Raw genomic sequence first — 24,071 nt, 5'->3', positions numbered from 1 at the left:
AAACTCTTCTTACTTCTTTTCAAGACTAGAAGGACAGGACAAAAAGTCATGTTATCATACTAGGTGTTCTTGTGAAAAATACTCCACAATGGCTCTCTTTCTCCACAGAAAGCTGGAGTCGGCAGAGGGTCAGTGAGTCCAGTAAGTGTCATGTCATCCCTCTCCTGCAGTCCTCCAATCCTGTTTTACACTCAAGTCACACTTTTAATAACATCATCATTACAGTGGAAAATAGCATTACAGTCTTAGCGCCAACAAGTAATAAGCTTAAACTTTGACACTCTCAAAGCCTATATTGTAGTTCAGTGTGGTTAACTTGTAGCTGCAATGCATTATGGGATTACACAACCATGCTGTATTAAGTGCATTAGGACATGAGCTGGGAGGTTCACATGAGTAAGGTGCAAAACCTGAGGAATAAAAATGAGGTAAGATATTTGATCATTTCATACTTTTAACCACGCATTTTTGTGTACAATTTATACATTCATTTATGGTGCAACAGGAATAAAATAATTGTGAGTATCCACGTAGTATTCAAAAGAGTTAAGGTACCTCCATGGGTACATAGGCAGTCCCATAGGACAATAGGCAATCACCAAAACTTCATCCAGCAAGGTTGACAAAAGACATATTCTGTCCAGAATTTATCCACAACTATCAAGATAAGAAAGACGAAAATATAAAGGTGAACAATGACTAGTATTAGTGAACTACTTCTGAGCAAAACATTAAACATTATGGTCATGAATAAAACATAAGTAATAAGAAATTAAAAAAATAACTTGTTAACTCAGAAGATTCTACAATTAAAATTAAAAATCAATTTCATGATGAAGATATTGGCATAGACAGAGAGATTTGTGCAGTTCGAATGCTACAGATGTTCACAGATTACATGTCTGTCTTTTAAACTGCACAAATCTCTACAAATTTTTTGTAGAATCAGTCTGAGTGAACAAGTATTGTGTTTTATTCATGACCATAATGTTAGTTGTGCTCAGGAGTAGTTCACTGATGTTAGTCATTGTTTGCCTTTAAGTGTTTGTCTTTCTTACCTTGATATAGTTGTGGATAAATTCTTCATGGACGGAATATTTCCTTTGTCTACCTTGCTGGATGAAGATTTGATGATGGGGCAGATTTATGAAGCTGGTGGAAAACACGCGAGACATTTCCACAGATATTTTGTCATAGAAAAGCATGAACATAAGTGACGTTTACCCTACATCGCGGCACTTCCGACCGTTGTGAAAAAGATCTATTATAGAGAATATACTTACTGAATGTCAAGACTATTTGTTGATAAAAGGAAATACAAAAGCTGGTGAAGTTATGTCATCTCATTGATTCAATGAAGAGGGTACATTATGCAACATCATCTTTTTAAAGCTTTCGACCATGTTATAACTTTGTTCATCAAAAACATGTCTGGTGGTTTGAGTTATCATCCATCCATCCACTCAAATGAAGCGGTTACAGGAGCAAATCTGGAGCCAGGACAAAATAGCGAAAAAAAAAAAATCTGGATCAGGTAAAGTGGATTAATACGGACATTTTAAGACCAAAATGACGAGACTCACTGCAGCAGTTACAAATAGAGAGGTGACAAGATCCCAATGTAAGTCAATTAGAGCCAGGGTCAGAAGGAGCCGGAACAGCCTCCTGGCAAACTTCCTATTTGGCACATGGTCCATATACAGTCTATGATTACAACCGTCCTTATGGTTAACTGTAAGATTCTGTCCAAAGATCAGCCCACAAGCCTAGATTGCTCATGCTCCCACTGCAATACTCCATAAAATAAACAAAACCATGATAGAAAACTATACATCACAAGTTCACAAACCTGATGTAATGTACAGTATTTTCATTAGCGGGTTGCATAGCGATTATAATGCAATGGTGCTCAGAAGGGGGAGTGATATAGCACCCAGAACAAAGGTAACATGATGCTCTAGATGTGTGTTAGCATTTAATACCAGACAGAAGTAAAATACCGCTTATTTAACAAGCATCACCAGGTTTAGTGCATATCTTTATCTCTGCATCCACACATCACATCTTGTTATCTTGTTTTTTTTGTTGTTGTTTTTTTCTGCTTTGGGGAAATGCGTATAGCTTTTCATTGCATGTATTCACCTTTTAAGACCGCCAGTGATACCACCATCAGGACTGAAATAAATGAGAATGAAAATGAAGATACTATTCCTAACTAAATTTATGCATAGAATTTTCTCAAATTTCTTCACAATTTTACTTGTCAAAGAGTTTCCAAATAAATCTTAAAACTATTACTACCAATCTATCTGCAAAACACAGTCATTAGTTTTTGTTATTCAGATTTTCAGTATTCATGGCAGGTTTAAGTGGTTTCATCAATCTATCCACCTGTAAAAACCAAGAAAATTGGGGTGAAATTTGAACCTTTGAAAAACGTGTAAGGAATAAAAAGAATTTAATTTGCACCAAGAAATAATAGAAAAGAATGACTTAATTGTGATAATGAGAGTGATTATGAAAATGACACCCCCAGATGTTAAAACTCGGGTGTGTTTTTTTACATAGGTGATGTGTGGCACTGACTTAAAACCTGTATTCATTCACACTGACAATGACAAAATAACGTTTGCTCAGCTTGCTCTCAGTCAAACAAATGGAAAGAATCGAAATACTTTTTTTTTTTTACAACAGGTACATTATATTCTGGTCCATATCAGTAAATATTTGTACAATATTAATCATCAAAGAAACGACAAAAAAATCCAGGTTTTATTGCTGCAATTTTTCTAGTCCGCTATGATTGTTTCCATGGTATTTACAAAAAAAGTCCAATCACTCCTCCATTGCTATGTCCTCAAACATGCCAGTCCTGCAAAGATTTTCCCAGCCCATAGCCTAAATAAGTGTTTCATTTATTTAAGTAGACAGCTACTGCAGGAATCCGTACAAAACAAGCATAATTAGCAGAGCGATGTCTTTTTCTAGGTCTATCATTTGCATGATTAAATTCAGGCGCAAGTACGAGGTTACAGTATATTTAAATGTGACTCACCTAACATATAAATCTCTCTTTGCAACTAAATACAAGTGCAAAGTCATTTTGCCTATGTGCACTTTTAGACATTTTCTAACTTACTAGATAAAGTGCACTTTCATACCATAATAGAGTTAAAGGTGCAATCTGTAGCTTTTGGATAGAGGACTGACCATCTGCTTGTCTCTATAGAGATGTTACTGCTTTGCCTTGCGTATTGCATACAGTATTTCACTTTTCTTGGTGCATAGTGCACAGTTAATGACATTCTGTATACAGATACATATAACCATTCCATTCCATTCCATTTTCTTCCGCTTATCCGGGGCCGGGTCGCGGAGGCAGCAGTCTAAGCAGGGACTCCCAGACTTCCCTTTCCACGCACACTTCCTCCAGCTCTTCTGGGGGAACCCCAAGGCGTTCCCAGGCCAGCCGAGAAACATAGTCCCTCCAGCGTGTCCTGGGTCTTCCCCGGGGCCTCCTCCCAGTGGGACATGCCCAGAACACCTCCCGAGGGAGGTGTCCAGGAGGCATCCGGAAAAGATGCCCGAGCCACCTCAACTGGCTCCTCTCAACGTGAAGGAGCAGCAGCTCTACTCCGAGCTCCTCCCGTGTGACTGAGCTCCTCACCCTATCTCTAAGGGAGCGCCCAGCCACCCTGCGGAGGAAACTCATTTCGGCCGCTTGTATCCGGGATCTTGTCCTTTCGGTCATTACCCAGAGCTCATGACCATAGGTGAGGGTGGGAACGAAGACTGACCGGTAAATCAAGAGCTTTGCCTTTCGGCTCAGCTCCCTCTTCACCACAATGGTCCGATACAGCGACCGCATCACTGCTGAAGCTGCACCGATCCGCCTGTCAATCTCACACTCCATCCTCCCCTCACTCGTGAACAAGACCCCAAGATACTTGAACTCCTCCACTTGGGGCAGGGACTCTCCACCCACCTGGAGAGGGCAAACCACCTTTTTCCGGTCGAGAACCATGGCCTCGGATTTGGAGGAGCTGATCTTCATCCCAGCCGCTTCACACTCGGCTGCAAACCGCCCCAGTGCACATTGCAGGTCCTGGTTTGATGAAGCCAACAGGACAACATCATCTGCAAACAGCAGAGATGAGATCCTGTGGTCCCCGAACCGGACCCCCTCCGACCCCTGACTGCGCCTAGAAATTCTGTCCATAAAAACAATGAACAGAACCGGTGACAAAGGGCAGCCCTGGCGGAGTCCAACATGCACTGGGAACAGGTTTGACTTACTGCCGGCAATGCAACACAGCTCCTGCTCCGGTCATACAGGGACCGGACAGCCCTTAGCAAAGGGCCCCGAACCCCATACTCCCGGAGCACCCCCCACAGGACACCACGAGGGACACGGTCGAATGCCTTCTCCAGATCCACAAAGCACATGTGGACTGGTTGGGCAAACTCCCATGAACCCTCGAGCACCCGATGGAGAGTGTAGAGCTGGTCCAGTGTTCCACGGCCAGGACGAAAACCACACTGCTCCTCCTGAATCCGAGGTTCGACTATCGGGCGGATTCTCCTCTCCAGTACCCTGGAATAAACCTTACCGGGAAGGCTGAGGAGTGTGATTCCCCTGTAATTGGAACACACCCTCCGGTTTGCCAGTCCAGAGGTACTGTCCCCGACCGCCACGCGATGTTGAAGAGGCGTGTCAGCCAAGACAGCCCCACAACATCCAGAGACTTAAGATACTCAGGACGGATCTCGTCCACCCCCGGAGCCTTGCCACCAAGGAGCTTGCCAACCACCTCAGTGACTTCAGCCAGGGTGATGGACGAGTCCGCCTCTGGGTCCCCAGTCTCTGCTTCCTCCTCGGAATACGTGACGGTGGGATTGAGGAGATCCTCAAAGTATTCTTTCCACCGTCCGACTACATCCCCAGTTGAGGTCAACAGCCCCTCCCCCCGCACTGTAAACAGTGTTGGTGAAGAACTGCTTCCCCATCCTGAGGCGCCGGATGGTTTGCCAGAATCTCTTTGAGGCCGTCCGATAGTCCTCCTCCAGCTCCGACGCTTCCCACGACAGACCCGCCTCACTTGACGGCAACGGTGTCCTTCGGGGATCCTTACGCCCACAGGTCTTTCCCCACTCAGGCTTCTCCTCCCACCGCCAGACGTCCGGATCCAACTCACTCACCAGGTGGTGATCGGGTGACAGCTCAGCCCCTCTCTTCACCCGAGTGTCCAAGACACGCGGCCGGAGGTCAGATGACACGACGACAAAGTCGATCATCGACCTCCGGCCTAGGGTGCCCTGGTGCCACGTGCACTTATGGACACCCTTGTGCTCGAACATGGTGTTCGTTATGGACAAACTATGACTAGCACAGAAGTCCAATAACAGAACACCACTCGGGTTCAGATCAGGGAGGCCGTTCCTCCCAATCACCCCTCTCCAAGTGTCACTGGCGTTGCCCACATGGGCGTTGAAGTCCCCCAGTAGAACAACGGAGTCCCCAGTTGGTGCACTGTCTAGTACCCCTCCCAGGGACTCCAAGAAGGCCGGGTACTCTGCACTGCTGTTCGGCCCGTAGGCTGACACCACAGTGAGAGACCTGTCCCCGACCCGAAGGCGCAGGGACGCGACCCTCTCGTTCACCGGGGTGAACTCCAACACGTGGCGGCTGAGCTGTGGGGCTATAAGCAAGCCCACACCAGCCCGCCGCCGCTCCCCGCAGGCAACACCAGAAAAATGGAGGGTCCAACCCCTCTCGAGAGGTTGGGTACCAGAGCCCAAGTTGTGCATGGAGGTGAGGCCGACTATATCTAGCCGGTACCTCTCAACCTCCCGCACAAGCTCAGGCTCCTTCCCCCCAGTGAGGTGACGTTCCACGTCCCTACAGCCAGGTTCTGTGTCCGTGGACTAGGTTGCCGGGATCCCTGACCCCGACCACTGCCTAGTTCACATCACACCCGACCCCTATGAAACCCTCTGTGGGTGGTGAGCCCACAGGAGGGTGGACCCACGTCGTCCTTTCGGGCTGAGCCCGGCCGGGCCCCGTGGGCAAAGGCCCGGCCACCAGGCGCTCGCTTTCGAGCCCCAACCCCAGGCCTGGCTCCAGGGTGGGGCCCCGGCTGCGCCATACCGGGCGACGTCACGGTCCTTGTTTTAATGCAGTTCATAGAGGTTCTATGAACTACTCTTAGTCTGCCCCGTCACCTAGGACCTGTTTGCCATGGGAGACCCTACCAGGGTCATAATGCCCCGGGCAACATAGCTCCTAGGATCATTCGGGTACGCAAACTCCCCCACCACAGTAAGGTGGCAGTTCAAGGGGGAGCAGATACATATAACTAATTTGTAAATTTATACCAACATACAAATCACTGGAGGTACGACTACTTTAAACTGGAAACCTTGTAATTAGAGATGCACCAATCCAGGTTTTTCAGTTCTGCTACCAACATAGGTACTCTGATTTTAAGTATCTTCTGATACCCGATTTTCCCCACCATACCAATTTCAGAAGTGACAGAAAATGGGTTGAGCACTGAACAGAATTTTAGAGCTAACTGTAAGGGGGGTTTGAATAGAGCCCGGGAGAGATCACTAAATCCTGAATGGATGACATCTAAAACCTCTTCAGGCATAATTTTTGATGAAATAATAACATTAAAACTTGTTAGAAAGCTAAAAAAACAAAACAAGATTTTGCATAATACCCCCTCAACTTCTTCATGAGGCTTTGAACTTTTTAAAATCCCAAATGGTGCAGCCCATTTTTCAATATGGCGCATCTCCCCTGGCTGAGCGATCATGTCAGCCCCTGTACAATGTGCCAGTCCTCTCAATGACTTTCTCCATATGTTCCCTTTGGATGGAGCTCGGAGACGATTAGCACGGTGCCTAAATACATATGTTTGGAAGCGCATCAACAACTGCAGCTGTGGGGCCTCGTGCAGAGACTGTGGGAGAATGAGCTATAGGCTTATCACAGGAAGTCAAATCTGTCATGGGACTGCTTCCATCAGATGAACAGATCATGCAGGATCATTATGCCAGTGTACCATAACCCCAACTTTGAAAAGAAGTGAAGTGAAGAAGTACTTTTTTACTTTTACTTTTTAAGAGTTGAATAGTTATTTAATGGTCCTATATTACACAAACTCGACTCTTGTGAGCATTAAGACATGTTATAATGCTGTTACCTTATCAAAAACATACTTGGATTTGAGTAATACTTATATTATTAACGTAATTTTCTATTTAGTATGCAGTATAGAACTTTTCTGAAAGAGGGAATGGCAACTTGAATCAGTAGAGATGTACTGTATTTTTCTCACTTTTTTCATGGTTTGGGTGGTCCTGCGACTCATAATCCTGTGTGACTTATATATATGAAAATTTTCACACTGACAGTCGAGAGAAGCTCTACGCTTGTGTGTCAGTATCTGCTACTACTATTACTCCTATACCACTGTCACTCCACTGTACTGGGCATGCCTCCTGCAGAAAAAACGCTGTCCTGCTAAGTAGCGAAATATGCAGTTGAAAACAGTAATCGAGCAGCAGAAAGAAAGTTTGGAGTGAGCGAGAAACTTGTGAGGGGCTGGCAGAAAGCAGGGATGGAGACACAGCTTCACGGTAACAGGGAGGGTGCACCATGCAACTTTCCTGGATGTCACTGAATGAATTGACAAAGTCTGGATGTCAATGGCAACCAAAACCATCCTGTCGGGATTCAGAAAGGCCGGAATAATTATAACTGGAACTAATGCTGAGTCTGACGACAGACACACAGAAGAGGAAGCGGCGCTCCATTTACCTCCAGAGGTCCGGAGGTCGCAGAGTTGCCATGGATCTATAATAATTTATTATAGTTCTATGGGAGTTGCTCAGAAGTGACACCGAAGATGAAGAATTCAATGGATTTAGTGATTTGGAGTGAGATGGAGAGTTTGGTAAACTTGTTCTGTTCTGTTGTTTATGCTATAGTTATCTGAATAATTGTTCATATGTGACGTTAACAGCCTGTTGTTGTCTATTCTGTTATTATTATTACTACAACTTGCCTTTGATGAAATGTCAGTTCCTGGTCTCTCCTTTTATAAAATAAATTTCCCCCAAAAAGTGCGACTTATAGTCTGAAGCGACTCATATATATTTTTTCTTCTTCATTACGCACTTTTTGGCTGGTGTGACTTATACTCCAGAGCGCCTTATAGTCCAAAAAATACAGTAATTGATTTTCTTATAATGTATTATTAATCTAGCAGGTGGTATCACAAAACCAAATTACATGTGTGATCTGTGGAGAGGCAAACCCGCTCACAGTGCACAGTGGCATAAGACGAAAACCTGCTGTCTTTCCTTCACTTCATCCAAGAGCGCACTGATTTCCTGTAGACTGTTAGCCTCTCTCTTTGAAGCAAGCTACTATTATACACTTTTATGCAAAAATGTGATACCTTCTGTTGCCTTTGGTCACATCTTGTTGTGATTTTTTCTGTCACCAAATTGAACTGAGCTGTTTCAAGTTGCGAAACATCCTTCAACACCTGAGCCTGTGTATTCAAATCTGGTGTAAGATTTGTAGTTTTGCTGAATAGAAAGAACAAGTTAAATACAAGCCTTACTCCGGGCTCCAACAAAAGTACATAGCTCTTAGCGCACATTTAAAGAGAATGACGATTGCAGCAGAGTGGGAAGACTTTGTTGGAATAAAATGGATCTAAGTAGACAGTAGTTTTGCCAATGCCAAAAGCTAGTCTTGTACAAAAGCGTGTTAAACAAAGACATTTAGCTAGGTGAGGGAGGCACAGGGTTTAGCGCCATCTGTGGACTAAAATAATCCCTTCATTCTTTTGTTATTCTGACAAATCGGACTACAACTTCCCAGCGAGACAGCATGTTTTATGGCAGTAATAAAGGCGGAAATGGCTCAGATTCAAGGCAGCGGGTTCCTGATACAACTGAACATGAGCGCTTGCCAGGGCTATTTGTAGCAGTATCAAGTATCAAGCCTATCCTCGTGAGCAATGCTTTTTAATTAACATAATGGAAGGAAGACAGAATTAAACGGTCTGCGCAACAATGAGAGATGGGGAGGAGTAACGGATGTAGAGGTGGGGTGGTATTTATCACTTTGGGGAAAATAAAATCTGTATAGACTTCATGGGGATTGCCTCCTTTATGGTGAAATATCAGGTCTCTATGACGGAAATCCTTCATTATTAGATTAACACCATGATTTAATCTCAGACAAGTTCAAATAGATTTTAGGTGTATTTTTCTGATGGAGGGTCCAGCATCTGTTGTGTCTTGTTCTACAGTAAGGTTTTCAGTGTATAAGGTGATGTCACTAAGCCAAGTTACAGGACAGATCTATGGGCAAGATGCACCACTTACAGTAAGAATGCATTTTTGGTGTATATTTTTTATGATATTTTGAGGAATGAAAAGAAACAACATCTCCACAGTTTAGGCTAGGATCAATTTCCAGGAGATGAATTTAAGTCAATATAATGTCCCTAAAATGCATGGGAACTCAAAGTGTGTGTGTGTGTTTGTGTGTGTGTGTTGAAGATAAACCGTTATATGATCTGAATTTATAGGGCTGAGTGAGATGCAAAGCTGCCAATTGGAAGCTGAAGTGACGAGGCCATAATCCTGTCACTGTGTGGGCAAAGACAACATGATCATAAAGCAGGCCGGGATACTTTAGAGGTTCAATTATGAAGTGCTGTAATGAATTTGTGGAGTTTTTAACTTTTACTAGTCAATTTAGCAATAGTGCCTCATCATTAGGAGAGGGGAGTTATGTGCACTCAAAATTTTAGTGCAATACTGACACAAGATATACAACATCTTTCTACTTAGAATTTTCATTCCATGGGTGTAATGGCAAGTCGCCTGTCTCCTTGTGTTGAGTTTTCAATATTAAGATGTTTTGTGCTGGATGCCCTCCCATCCTATTCTATCCTAATTTGGATCGATTTTTAATTTGATTCTATAAAACGGAGTGTCCACCTTTGACCATCTGCAATGAAACCAGGGCAGTGATTTTTGCTTCCTTTTCATACACTCAATCTTGACTATGGCAACCATAGAGTGTTCAAAACGAGACTACCATAAAACAATAATTCCGTATTAGGGTTTACAAATCAGTAGAGTGGCTAACTGCATTTAAACTTGTTTAAAACAGTGACCAAACATGGCAGGGGGTGGGGGATGTGCTCATATCCATAAAAGGCTCTAAATCAGGAGTCTCAAACTTGCGGCCCGCGAGCCAAATGAGGCACCCGAGATCATTTCTACTGGCCCACAAGACGATTTCTAATTTCTATTGATAGTGGCACGCCAATAAAATGCATAAATGCATAAGAACTGCAGTTCCCATAATGTATTGCTGCCTGTTGTGCCAATTCAGCTCCTTTCCTGCAGCTGGGGCAGCAGTGGTAGAAAACAAACAGTGGGATAGAGTGAGAGGGGCAGATAGAGTCAAAGGGGGAGTAACTTTCAAACCAGAGGAGCAGCCTCATGAGCTACGGCTACACAAGACAGGGAGAGAAGTAGTTTACCACCGCACTGTGTTGTGCATCACTCGTATAGTACAGTAGAGTACACTCATATAATATCTACTCAAAGGTTGATGGTTTGGTGAGTCTTTGCAGAAGTGAAGATTGACCCTGAATCTGAGACTCCTGCTCTAAATTAACATGTTAAAAGTGTACCCCCATTGAAGAACTTCACACCCCACAGTTTGTCCAGCCAAAAATGCCTGGCACCGCCCTTGAACGACACACGACTGATCATGGGGTGAAATCTTGTGTTGTAGTTCCAAAGCGTGGGTTGTGGGTTATAAAGTGGGACTGTTTTAAAAATTGAACTGGCTAAAAACAAAGACATGCTGCAGTAAATACCAAGCAGTGTCTGATATTTGAAATCTTGGTTGCTGCATCTATGCATGACCTCAGTCAAAAATGAAAACACTAACAGAGAAACAGAAGCACAGCCACAAACGGGACCTTCTTTTCTCTCATTAACGAGCACAAACTAAGTAGAGATCTTAGAAAAAGGTTGCTACTATACAATACCATAAAGCTAATGACGAAACACTTGTAATATTACACCTACATCACCTATAATTAGTTTCAGTTTTCTTACTATTGTGAAATAAGTGGTATCAATATAAAAGAGCATTTCGATTTCAGATCTGGAGGATTAAAGCATGTCTCGACTGCCATCATTTCCCTTACATTAGGATTTAATAACAAGGTTTATTCTGTATATGCATGTGGAGCCTATTGGATTATATGCTATAGGCCTACACTAATCAAATAATGCCACTTTAATGGGGGTTATAATTACCATATCAATATAACTGTAGAACCACACTAACCATTAAGCTATGAGAAATTAGCCCAGCGGATGTGCAGCTCATATAGCCGTCATACATACATGCAGAGGAGATGGAGGAGAAGTTGTTACTAAATAATGAGGTCAGCCATACATGAAATATAAGGGCGAGCTCCAGGATAATTGAAATTCAATCCCGCATATTCACAAGATGGGAGGAAGTACTAGTGTTGGCTTATCCCACTGGCTACATGAAAACCAGTGGAGAGGGAACAGGGATATTCATATGAGAGACTGTTCATTGATATCCACAGCTTTCATTACTGCAGTAACGTTACATATACTGGATTAGGGGAAATAATCAGAGTAACTGTAGATATATGCAGTATTTTAGATTCACTAATGTTTAATTTATAGGGAAAAAAACAAAAAACCATGTACTTTTTTTTTTTTACATTATTTGGATGAATACCAGCAGAGATAGTAGGCAAACAGGTGTAATTTATTGGTTTTATTGGTGTTTATTAGAGATGCTTTACACCAGATCTCGCTAAAGCTTTTTTTAAAAACTTCCTTAATACTTAAAATACATCTAAGTACCTATCCATTTACTATCAAACCATGCATTCTCCCATTCTTTCATTTAACACTATCACTCTACACATTTAGAATAACTCAAATACTAAGTCAGATATTACCATAGAAGATATCACATGCAAATACAAATCAGTGCTGACAGTCCTGACGCTAAACGGACTTCTCTAACAGTATAAGAGAAGTCCCTGAGGTCAGAGGAGAGTTTCAGCTAGTCTGGAGCTTGTTCCATTCTTAAAGGCCCTGTATGAGAAGGCTCTCTGTGCAAACCTGAACAAAGCTGGACAAATCTCAAAAGTGGTGAAGGTGCAGCATTGTTTAAAATTGTATGTATTAATCGCACATCCAAATACACCATCAGATTCTCAAAGTTACAATTTTTACATTTTGTAAGAATTTGACAATGATGATGCACTTTTACTGCCTGATTATACAAAGATTTGAGTGGTTTTAATGGTGCATTGTGTAACTTTCCTGGTGACGGGTTTGTCAACAGCTTTTTCTATGGTTATGTTTACAGTGAAATGAATCACCATATCATCGTATCGGAAATGATTTGCGTCCAGACACGTCCTTTCTGTGGCCGCAATCAAAGCCTTCCCTATCCACACAGTAACACAAAACCGCCTGAAATGCCAATTACATGACTAGGCTGGCGTCACGTCGTAATGACACCATGATGTCACGTGAGCGGTAAAAACAAGGAAGTGGAGCACCGTGTCTGAAGTTGCAGCGGCCGATTTCAAGCCAAGGAAGATGGTAAGCGTGAAAACGGTCTTTTTGTGGACAGACGACAAGGTTCAGTTGTTACTGATCGTAACACTGGAGTGTGGACTGGGAATCTGTGCAGACCAAGTATGGGGACATAATGGGCCGCTGTTTCCCATTTGTCTATGTTTGTTTAAACTGTTAAACTGTCCGCTATAGCGTCACATGACCGATGTCACAAGTCTAGTGAATCAGGAAGGCGCAAGTCACAGTGACGTGGTCCAATAAGGACGCAACTAGAGCTCCTATGACAGCATATCAACGTTTTCAGGCATCCACACAGTGCCAGATTAGATCCGTACTCAGATGAATCTGTGGGAGCTGGGGGTACCAGATTGTTCCATCTCTGGAGACGTTTTCCATCGGATTAGTGTGGACGAACACCACATCCGCAACCAAAACAACTCGGATACATACTAGTGTGGATGAGGCCTATGAATATGTCATTGCTCTGCCTTGAATGTTCCACAGTAACCATTAAACAGCTCTACCTTATATTTATTAAATTGCAATTGGTTTTATAGCTCAAAAATAATGATAAAAACAGGCATTCTGACTGTGAGCGGTGTTGCCTCTCCACAGATTTGACCTGTAACGTGATCTGGTTTGGTCTCCATTGAAGGCCCCTCCACAAGAAAAGTTACACATTGCACCTTTCATATTGCCTTGTCTTGTCTGTTTGCTTGAGACCAACTGAAAACGCAATAATCTGTATGAAATAGCCACCACAGAAGAAGCCCATTTTCACTCATATAATAATACTTGAGACTTTGAAATTACAATATCTTGAAGTAAACGTATTTCAATACAGCCTTGAAGTATTTTTATACTTCTAAACATTAACAATATTTTGGCATAACATTTTGAAGTCTATTTTCCAGTTCCACCTTGAACATTATCACAACAGCACCACTTACAATAGAGTCCTTTCTCTCCAAGCATCCACTTAGTATGTATTATGAAACTGCACTTTATGCTTTTGAGTAGCACTTGTTCAGCTGTCACAGAAAATAAACGACGATTGTTGGGAAGGTATTGCCTTAGAATAAGAAATTAGTAATCACAAATGTTTCTGATGGCTTTTGTTTTTAATTAGATTTATGTAGTGGTGTGCAGCAAGAGCGATTATAGTCATGCTGTGCGCAAAATATTAAAGATCAGAGAGTGTATTATAAATAGGGGCCTCCGTGGTTGCAGTTCTTTCAAGTGTAATCCTTGTACTGTTTTTTTTTTTTTTAGATTTAATTCAACTTTTTTTTATATATATATTCAGGTTGGTGGATCACATCTTAACATGCTTGTCTGCATGGGGATGTTATTGTTTTGCAGGTGTTCCGCAGTGTGGCATTAAATGTAAATGTAGCCTATGCCCAGATCTAACCAGGCTTCCTATTTGCTTGCATCCATATAAGTTCAATGCAATACTGTGGAATATTTTAGGCAAAGCAATAACATCTACATACAGACAAGCAGGTGACAGACCCTCTACCATAAAAATAACATAAAACCCTTTAAAAATTAGCCAGTTTCACTTCATGGAAACCATGTGACCTTGCAGCATTAGAATGCGTTCTCTCGACAGTAGGCGGGTACTTTTATTATTTAACCAATCGCTGCTATTTGGTCATGACGATATGTAATGCGCCACCAACGGGGCTAACTGGTATATTAAGCTTTTCCCAAATCCCGTAGGAAGAAGGGCAATAACGTCTTTCCCCTTGATAAAATTCACCAAACATTCTCTTTGTTCCGACTTTAAATCCTCAATCTCAGGAATTGTTGCCAACACAGAATGTATGGCTCTTCGCTGATTGGCTGATGCCCGGACTCGTACCTCCAGGACCATGCAAACCATCTAGTGTACTCTGATTCCTGACCTAGTTGCTGGAGAGAAATGAAATTGAGTGGAGGCACTAGGTGGCGCCAGCCTGGTAATATAAAAATACCAATCCAGTCACATATAAAATTGTAATTTAATGCTTGTACATTGAACACTATGACAGCAGTGTTGTATTCAAACTATCACATGGTATTACATGTTGAAGCTGGCTGTGTTTCCTATTTCACCAATCCTGAGTGTGACTGCCAGTCCAGGTACAGCCTATTCACAGCATCACAGCACCTTGTTTGTACATGTGGAAGGAAGGTAGGTGCAGATAAGTGTAGTTCAGTGGTGGGTAGTTTCATGTTATCTCAATACAATTCCACCAGTATAATGATCAATCACTTGATCACTCTACCACATTACCACATAGTCAAATTTGAACTCTTCCTAAATTTATGCTTTTACTGACAGAAAAATGGCCGTGCATGTCTGAAATAACTGTTCATTCATTAGACAATACTAAATTTGATTAATGGTCCTGTATTAGACAAAATAGATTTTTTGTGAGCTTTACTCCATGTTATAATGTTGTTACCGCATCAAAAACATACCTGGGGTTGTATTTTGTTTCATTCACACATTTTGAGGTATCAAAACTCAAAATGCTCATTTCAGCCTTGTCATGAAGCAGTAGTTTTCATGTTAACCGCTACCTTTTACCTTTTGTTTAGAAGAGATTGGCAATTGCAGGGCTGAAACCATCCAAATGATTCTAGTGAGGAAACAACATTATATAACATAGATCAAAAAAATCATTTAAAATATGGGCCCTTTTATTGCAAGACCTACTTTAAAAACATATCTTTACTTCAATTAGAAAAACACTTAAAGTTTTATGCATACCATTGTATCAAACTAACTGGACTGGACAGGCTCTAGATTACAGCCCCTCTCTAATCACCGCACATAAAAGTATCTCCAGTGTTTATCAGTGATTTATACGGCAGCATCATGGCTCCTCTGATTGTGCTTCTGAATGAGCTGAGCATAAACAACTCCTCTTTAAATGCTCTATAAAGACCACTTCAGGATCATGGCCAAATTCACACTAAACAGCCCCTTGGTGCAATGTTCCTCATGCAACAGATTTTATGTACTACAGTGGTAAGGTGGCAACGCACACAGTATTATCTAAGTGTATGGGGGCAGACGTACAAATGCATTATGGGTATTTGTAGAAGCAGCACTTTGTAGGAAAAGTGGGAAAGGTCAAAAGTTAGTTGTTAGTGAGATGTGCAGATGGCCATTTGTGACGCTAAGATGGTATTTTTGTGTAGATGACGTACGACTTTAATATTGTGAGAACGAAATTCTACAAGCTGTACTTTGAATAATAGTTTAATATGTATTTTTGCATAATTTGGATACGGCTAAAAATGAAACCAAATTGTCCCGAAAAATATAAAATTCTGTGCAAAAGTCAGTCTCTATTGGCGATGCTGGCATATAACTGTTTTTAATCATTTTTGTACTGTTTGTCTAACTAAAATGGAACACAACACCAAAGTAAAGCTGAATTGTAACTGTAGTTGTATTAGTCATACAAGTACTATATGAAGTAAGAAAGCTTTAAGAAATATTTGTGTGCATAGGATAGAAATCTGTGCATACTTGGCTGCAGTTTAGCATAAAATAAATATTCATAAACTCTCGAATGTCGTACATAAAATGTGTTGTGTGTATTTTATTCATCAGAATATGAATTGAAAAGTTACGAAATCAAGAATTGCATCTGTGAACATGAATTCAATTTACTCTACTGTCAAAAATACATCATCACTTCACAGGCATTATTTACTGAGCAGAGGGAACATCGGTCGAGATGCCGGAGTTTTGCATCGCATACAGATTGAACCAAGAATAAACCAGGACTGAACCAGGAATAAACCAGGACTGAACTGACTTTCTTCTGCTCAATGAATAATGCCTGTGAAGCGATGATGTATTGAATTGATGTAGTGAATTCTTATTCGTACTGAAGAAAGCATAATTGTAAATTTTGATTTTGTGATTTTAATTCTTGATGTCGTAACTTTTCAGTTCGTATTCTGATGGATAAAATATACACAACAAATTTTATGTAGGACTGGACTCATTTGAGAGTTTCCGAATATTTATTTTAAGCTTAAGTACAGCCAAATATGCCTGGATTTCCCAAGTATGCACAAATTTTTTTGCCAGGCTGGTGCCACCGAGTGCCTCCGCTCAATTTCATTTCTCTCCAGCAACTAGGTCAGGAATCATAATACACTAGACAGTTCGCAAAAACCCCAGAGTTCATGCAGCAGCCAATCAGCGAAGAGCCATACATTCTGTGTTGGCAACGATTCCCGAGATCGAGGATTTAAAGCCGAAACAAAGAGAATGTTTGGTGAATTTTTTCAAGGGGAAAGACGTTATTGCTCTTTTTCCTAAGGGATTTGGGAAAAGCTGAATATACCAGTTAGCAACATTAGCTGCGCTAAATAAATAGGTCACCACCAAATAGCAGTGATTGGTTAAATAAAAAAGTACCTGCCTACCGTCGAGCGAATGAATTCTAATGCTCAGGTCAGACGGTTTCTACAAAGTGAAACTGGCTGATGTATCAGGCTACAGATTTCTATCCTATGCACACAGATATTTCTGAAAGCTTTCTTACCCCATAGTACTACCTTAGTAATAATATTTGTAAGTATGTCATGAACACACTATCTTTCGTACTTTTGTCACTTGTGAGTAGTAAATGCTTCACCACTTTTACTTATGTTCACAGTAGTCCTGTTTTCTTTTTTTTAATACTTTATTATCATCTGCATTTGACCCATCCCTCAAACCCAATTAACACATCCCTTGACTTAGACCTGGTTTATCCTAGTTATATCCAAGGTTTAGTCCAAGTTTAGTCACAGTTTTGATGTGGTATGTGTGCAAGTGTTTTAAAATCATTTCATTTTTGTTAACTCTTATATTTTTTCTTATATTATCCTGTATTTGTATCCTCCAGTTGTGTGCATCCTATATGACTGCATGTGACAGTGTATTGTTTTCCATTACATAAATCTATTTTCCTGTCCTCTCTCCATCTCTCTGACACTCTCATGAATGCACACACTATTCCTGAGGTTTATTCCTCTTCGAAACAGCATATTTATCAGACGCCACAGCAGACCAGATTGAGTCCAACATCCTAAGCAGCCCCAGCAGCACAAACACACTGCAGTCGAAAAACAAAAAAGACAAACGCACAAAAAGAGATCTTATACAAGAGCAACGTGAAGGCTTTTCAAACTGTATATGTCCTATTCATATGTTCACATCATTTTTACCTCAGTCTGAGTGTGTGCGTGCGTGTTTGTAAGCATACAAGGCTGCACACTAAAACAAATGTTACTGAAGAAGCTATAATTGGCCTGTAGGATTTTTGTTAAATGTCGAGTTTTAAATCTGGTTTAGTCTTGTTTGAGACCAGGTTTAGACCTGATTTATTTAAACAACAAAAGAATTTCAGATATATTTTAGATTCATGCTTTAAATCTGCTGTACTTTAGTTATACTTCAGAAAGGTGGTACTTTTTATTCGAAGATCCACCCCAGAAAATAATGATTTGACATGGACTTGACTAGAACTAAATCAGGTCTAGACCATGACTTAAAGGTGCACTACATTTTTGTGTGTGTGTGTGTGTGTGTGGAGGTTATGTCACCTACTTATCTTCATGGAGACGTTATTGCTTGACCTGGAATGTTCAGTAGTATGGCATTAAACTCATCATTCTCCACTAAGAAAAGCAAATTGTGCTATCAGGCCAACTTACAGGTGGGAATGTACTTTTTTTTTTACAATCTATTTTTGAGTGGTAAAAATATGTGTGATAAAGTACTAAAGAAATATGTTTGAGGGTACATTTATATGATGACGGTGTGAACAGAAGACACAAAAATGGTGTTGGGTCTTCACATTTAGATAAATGTTTTCAGGAAGTAACGCTTTTGCATACAGTGATGCAAAAGTGTCTGGAATTTGATTGGGTATGCAGGCCAGGCGGCTAGGTGGTGACACCAGGTGGTGATCTATGTGACGTAAACGCGTATGCAACATGAGCACATCTGAGCTGAGTTTTGCGTCTTGGGCAGTGTAGATGGGAACGCTACGGCGGAGGGTATTCAACTTTTCCACTCTGGAGGGTGGTTTCAGATTTTTGCCTTTTTAAGCCACAAAAACACACTATCTAAACAAAAGGCACTTCCAATAAAATATTTTGTCATTTTTACTCATAGGTGTTCTCGTGTAAACAGGCCCTAAAGCCCTATTGAGGGACATTCCAGGCAAATTAACAACATGTCCATGGAGAGCAGACAGGTTGTGCAGTGCACCTTTAAGACCTCAATGTGAAATGAAGAAGTTTTTTCATGATCGTTGTATAAACTCTGTTTAGTATTTAAGTATTTAACAGTTTCGCATCATATTACAACATTTAACTGACAAAACAAAAAAGAACATACCAATCTATTACAGATTTTATAATACAGCTTTAGCAAGTACACGCTGTTTGCTTTTTCCAAATGAGATCAAAGTGTGATGAGGACCCCGGACACTGCCTGCAGGCTACAGTACACTGCTGTCTATTCCTCTGTGCGCTCTCCTAACCACAGAGCTTTTATGATATTTTTAGCTTTCACACACACGCCTCTATGGGAAGCCAAGGCCTAATTTTTCATGACAAAGTTAAGCTCCTGACAAAAAACATCACATCAGCAGAACAAGAAGCGCCTTACAACTACAATCCATCCCGCTGTCTCCCCAATCCTCATTCACCTTTATAAAGATTTAATATGCGGTAAATAAAATAGCAACTCCAGCAAGCAAGATGTCAGGTGCTTGTCAAAGAACTAGCTAAAGTGAACGCTGTCTCTTTCAGTAATGTTACTCCATAAGCACTTTTCACGATGGAAGCACACAAATCGCTTGAAAATAAATTGCAAAACAACACACCCACAAGTTTAAGAAGAGATGCCAGGATTCTGTACTGGATTAAATGGTGCTTATGCAATGGTGGAATGTATCAAAGTAAAATCAGTAAATTACTGCACTTAAGTAAAAAAAAAATGAGGTAGCTGTACTTTGCTTAAGTGCATTTTACAGTGTATACTTATTATTTTTACTTCACTTCATCTAAGAGCAGGTATCTCTACTTTCCAGAGGTAGGGACTTACAAGTTGTGACTTGGACATGAGTCAGACTTGAGTCACTATTTTAAGGACTTGAGACTTGACTTGATAAAATGGACTAAGACTTGAGACTCGACAAGAACTTGAAGGTCAGTGACTTGGGACTTGACTCGGACTTGAGCCCTGTGACTTGAGAAGCACTTTTAAATCTGAATTCTTTCTATTCTGACCGTAATGATTCACACTAAGACCTTATCAAGACATTTAAAAAGGAAAAAATTACATTTCTAGAACTCTTACATACTCTATAAAAATCCATATATAATTTTTTTAAAGTACAATTTACCTTAAAATCCATTTAAATTGCAAAAATCTAGCTATATTTGGTATTTTGGTTTAAAGACTTGAAATGACTTGAAGCTCAAAGCAGACAACTTGGACTTGACTTGGACTTATGGGCCAGTGACTCGAGACTGGACTTGGACTTGCCTGTATTTGACTTGGTACTTGACTCGGACTTACGGTCAAAGACTTGAGACTTACTTGAGACTTGCAAAACAATGACTTGGTCCCACCTCTGGTACTTTTTATTCCACTATATTTTCCACTATATTTTTGAATAGGACTGAAAAGTAAAAGTTATTTTTTATGATTGTTTGAGACCTACTAAAAGGTTGGGGGGTCTATTTACCAATAAATTTGTATACAAATAAAAAAAGAAGAGAAGAAAAAGAAGAAAAAAAGACTAAATTCAGATCTAGCTCCATTAGATTTTCAATTCTACTTTTCCTTTTTCTACAGTTTTAAACAGGTACTTTGATATTTTTACTTGAGTATTTTTTTCATGCGACACTTTAACTTTTACCTGGGTATTTTTAACTCAGGTATCTGTATTTTTAACAAAATTGAGTACTTATTCCACCACTGTGCATGTGTGTTCTAATGAAACTACAACCAAGGTGTGAGGCCTAAAGAGAGAAGAAAGGAACAGGAGACGAGGAGCTAGGAGGCAAGGGAGTAGGAGGCAAGGCTTGGGAACAATTTCTGAAGTTTTTCCGCATCACTGTCGCCATTACATCACACACCTGTGCCTAGCCCGCGGTGATGAATGGTTTTGGTAAAGGATGGGGGCTGCTGGGAAATAGATTTAACAAGACTTAGATTGTGCACCTGATGGAGCTCTGTCACTGAGTCCCCTCACATGTCTCCTATAACACTGCTTCATCTCACAACTAGACATGGTCCATACATTCTCTGCAAGGATAGAGAAATTACACTGTAACTGAGAGTGACTGCCTGAGTTATAGAATTTCATGATGTCATAATGTCAGAAGGTTGGCAGGGCCTGTATAACTCTACGGGAGGTTCATTTTTCACAAACTTATGATCCACAAATAATGAACCTAATCATTATTTGTTGGCATTTGCTCGATAAACTTGTCATATTAATGTCGTGCCTTTAAGTTGTTTCATCTGACAACTATCGCAGATTTGAAGGGTAATATCACTGCTTTCTGATATTGTGAGCAAGAGTGTTTCCCTGATATTCAGTTTTTGCCAGTTTTTGTTTCATGTTGATAAGTTCAGTAATTACAGAGAAGGGTCCATTTTATGCTGTTTTCATTTCTGTTGTTTACCCATCAAAAACATATCTGGAGTTGTGTTTTGTTTCATTTTCACATGTGTTTTTAAACTCCATACAGCTCAATAATTTGTATAATTTCAACCCTGGAATCTCTACTAAACAAGGGATAGCAGTTAATTTGAAAACTACCACTAACAACAGAGTATTTTGAGCTTTGGAGATGTAGACCAGGTAGATAAAAAGTTGCTCAAACAAGTGTGAATGAAGATAAACACAATTCCACGTATGTTTTTGACGAGGCAACATTTTTTAAAGTGCAATTTTGCAAGAACAAATTTTAGAAAATAATTGTGGCCTGTCTTCTATTGCAATCTTTTGAAAATTTGGGGTTTTACTTTTAATTATTTACTGCATTTTTAGTGGCAGATGCAGGTAAATAGTAGCCAGGCTGGCATCACTTAGTGCCTCCTCTCAATTTCATTTCTCTCCAGCGACTAGGTCAGGAATCGAAATACACTAGTTCACAGAAACCCTGAAGTGCGAGTCTGGGCACCAGCCAGTCAGCGAAGAGCCATACATTCTGTGTTGGCAACGATTTCTGAGACTGAGGAACAGAACAAAGAGAATGTTTGCTGAATTTTATCAAGTGGAAAGACTTTATTGCCCTTCTTCCTACGGGATTTGGGAAAAGTTAGCCCTGTTAGTGGCGCATTACATACATCATGACCAAATAGCAACGATTGATTAAATTTTAAAAAAAGTACTGTTCAGACAGTTTCTACAAAGTGAAACTGGCTGATGAATCAAACTAGGCAAATAGCATATACCTTTTAAATATGGAATTGCAAATGACCATTTTTGAAGTGAAAATACATAGACAACTACTCCTCCTCCTACAACTACTACTGCTTTTCATTCATACATTCTATTTGTGGTCTGAATGTTATGCTCACATGCACACATATGCTGAGAATCATAGCTCTGCAGGACACTTCACTTGGGCTCTATAAGTGTGATCTAAACAACATATACTGCCTGCTATGGCTGCAGTATAGCATTAGTTCACATAATGAGCAAAAATACAATAATGATCTCTTCAATAATGATTAACTAAACTAAATTAAACTAAAACTAAAAAGGCATAACACCTGATGCCACAAACAAGACTGCTGCATCAGATATAAGAAAATCTTTAAAATTATTACTTTTAAACAGCAATTATGTAAAAAATCCAACAACTACAATTGCTACTTATAGTCTCTGTTATATAATAAATATAAACACATCAATTTCCACTATATATTTAACACTGAGGTGCAAACATCTTTGGTGCATAACTGCTGTTCATTTATATTTTAGACAGTGTACTCAGACATATTATGAAGTCTACCATAAAAGCTGAATAGAAACAATATGCTTATCCATGGGTTTCAGAATGATTCAAAATTAGGTCATTTGCCATAGCAATTAAGATTTTCTTCTGAAGAGGAAGATTCAGCCAGTGAATAGGAAGAAAGTAGCAAAAATATATGCAAGATATTGACTGACAGATAAGGAGCCAAACCTTTTATCTGGTGACCTTGAGGGACATACAAAACCATAAGGATAACCCGGAAGTACCTACCTGACTCCATGAACTCCAGGTTGAAGTTATTCCAGGCCTCTTTGCTCTTCTCCAGATTTTCCTCCATGACTTTGATGTCGGCGAAAGGACAGTTGCATTCTGGGAAGCGCGAGGAGCATCGGCACCAGCAGTCATTGTTGCGGCAGAGCAGTTCGCCCTCGGAGTTACACGCCACGTAGCTGAGCGCGGCCTCCACAAAGCGCCCGCGCAGGAACTCAGGGAGAACATCTTGTAATCCTGGAACACAACAAACTGGAGGTCAGGGAGTCTGCTCTGTTACTCAGGCTGGGTACATCGATCTGTTGTTGGTAACTGTGGGAATACAAAACTTTATCATGTTGCAAAAGAAAACTTTACAATGGAAAATCGGGTACAAAAATTGGCCTGCATTATATGTTGTACTCTATATGGCAAGGTCAAAAATATATTACTTGAGAATTGAAACCAACCATGCACCTTTGTGTCATGATTCATTCTAAATTGACAAGTCTGTTCCAAGCCTTTTTTTCCATTGATCCAAAATGAATTAGATGTTTTTATCACCTAAAGTAAGTAATAATCTTACTTAAAGGTGCATAATATTATACATATTTACAGAGGAGGGTCCTGCTTATTTACCACAACCAGCTTATCCTCATGGAAATGTAGCAAGTTACAAGTCGCATCTGTGAAGAAGCGACCCCACTCACAGTTTTAATCAATTATCAAACCTGTAATTGTAGAAAAATGTAAGACAGACAATCAGATCTCTATGGAGGTAGCCGATTCTCCATCATATAAAGTTATATAGTGTATAGTACGAACAGAAAAGATGTAAGTATAAGAAAAACACACGCACACACATAAGCGCATAATAAACCTTGGGTCAGAATGTCTGTACTTGAAACTTTCTCTGCATTTACATGACATGTTCTCATTGTTTTGTCAAAGTAAGTGAGCAATCTCCCGAGCCATTAATTTCATAGCATTGTATTACAGCGTGATGGTTTTAGCTGTGAATGACTGTGGTTCTATTTGTATATCATTGAAATGATAGCTCTGACTCCAGTCATCAGCGTGTGTCATCAGCTGGATTGCACTTCTCTTTTGCAGTCTGTGGACCG

At 40.5% G+C, this 24,071-nt stretch overlaps 1 protein-coding gene across 1 annotated transcript in view; it reads right to left on the bottom strand.

Moving 5' to 3' along the window:
- brinp2 (bone morphogenetic protein/retinoic acid inducible neural-specific 2) overlaps positions 1-24,071 on the bottom strand; it is a 115,277-nt gene that overhangs the window by 30,139 nt on the left and 61,067 nt on the right. The window contains exon 5 of the mRNA XM_020936108.2: positions 22,969-23,205. Within this exon, the coding sequence (XP_020791767.1) occupies positions 22,969-23,205 (237 nt within the window). The remainder of the gene's footprint in view (positions 1-22,968; positions 23,206-24,071) is intronic.

The sequence above is a fragment of the Boleophthalmus pectinirostris genome, unplaced genomic scaffold (assembly GCF_026225935.1).
Source record: "Boleophthalmus pectinirostris isolate CB_2022bp ecotype Guang Dong unplaced genomic scaffold, ASM2622593v1 HiC_scaffold_16, whole genome shotgun sequence".
NCBI lineage: Eukaryota > Metazoa > Chordata > Actinopteri > Gobiiformes > Gobiidae > Boleophthalmus > Boleophthalmus pectinirostris.
The sequence above is the reverse complement of the archived record's forward strand: the minus strand, read 5'-3'. Positions and strand labels throughout refer to the sequence as shown.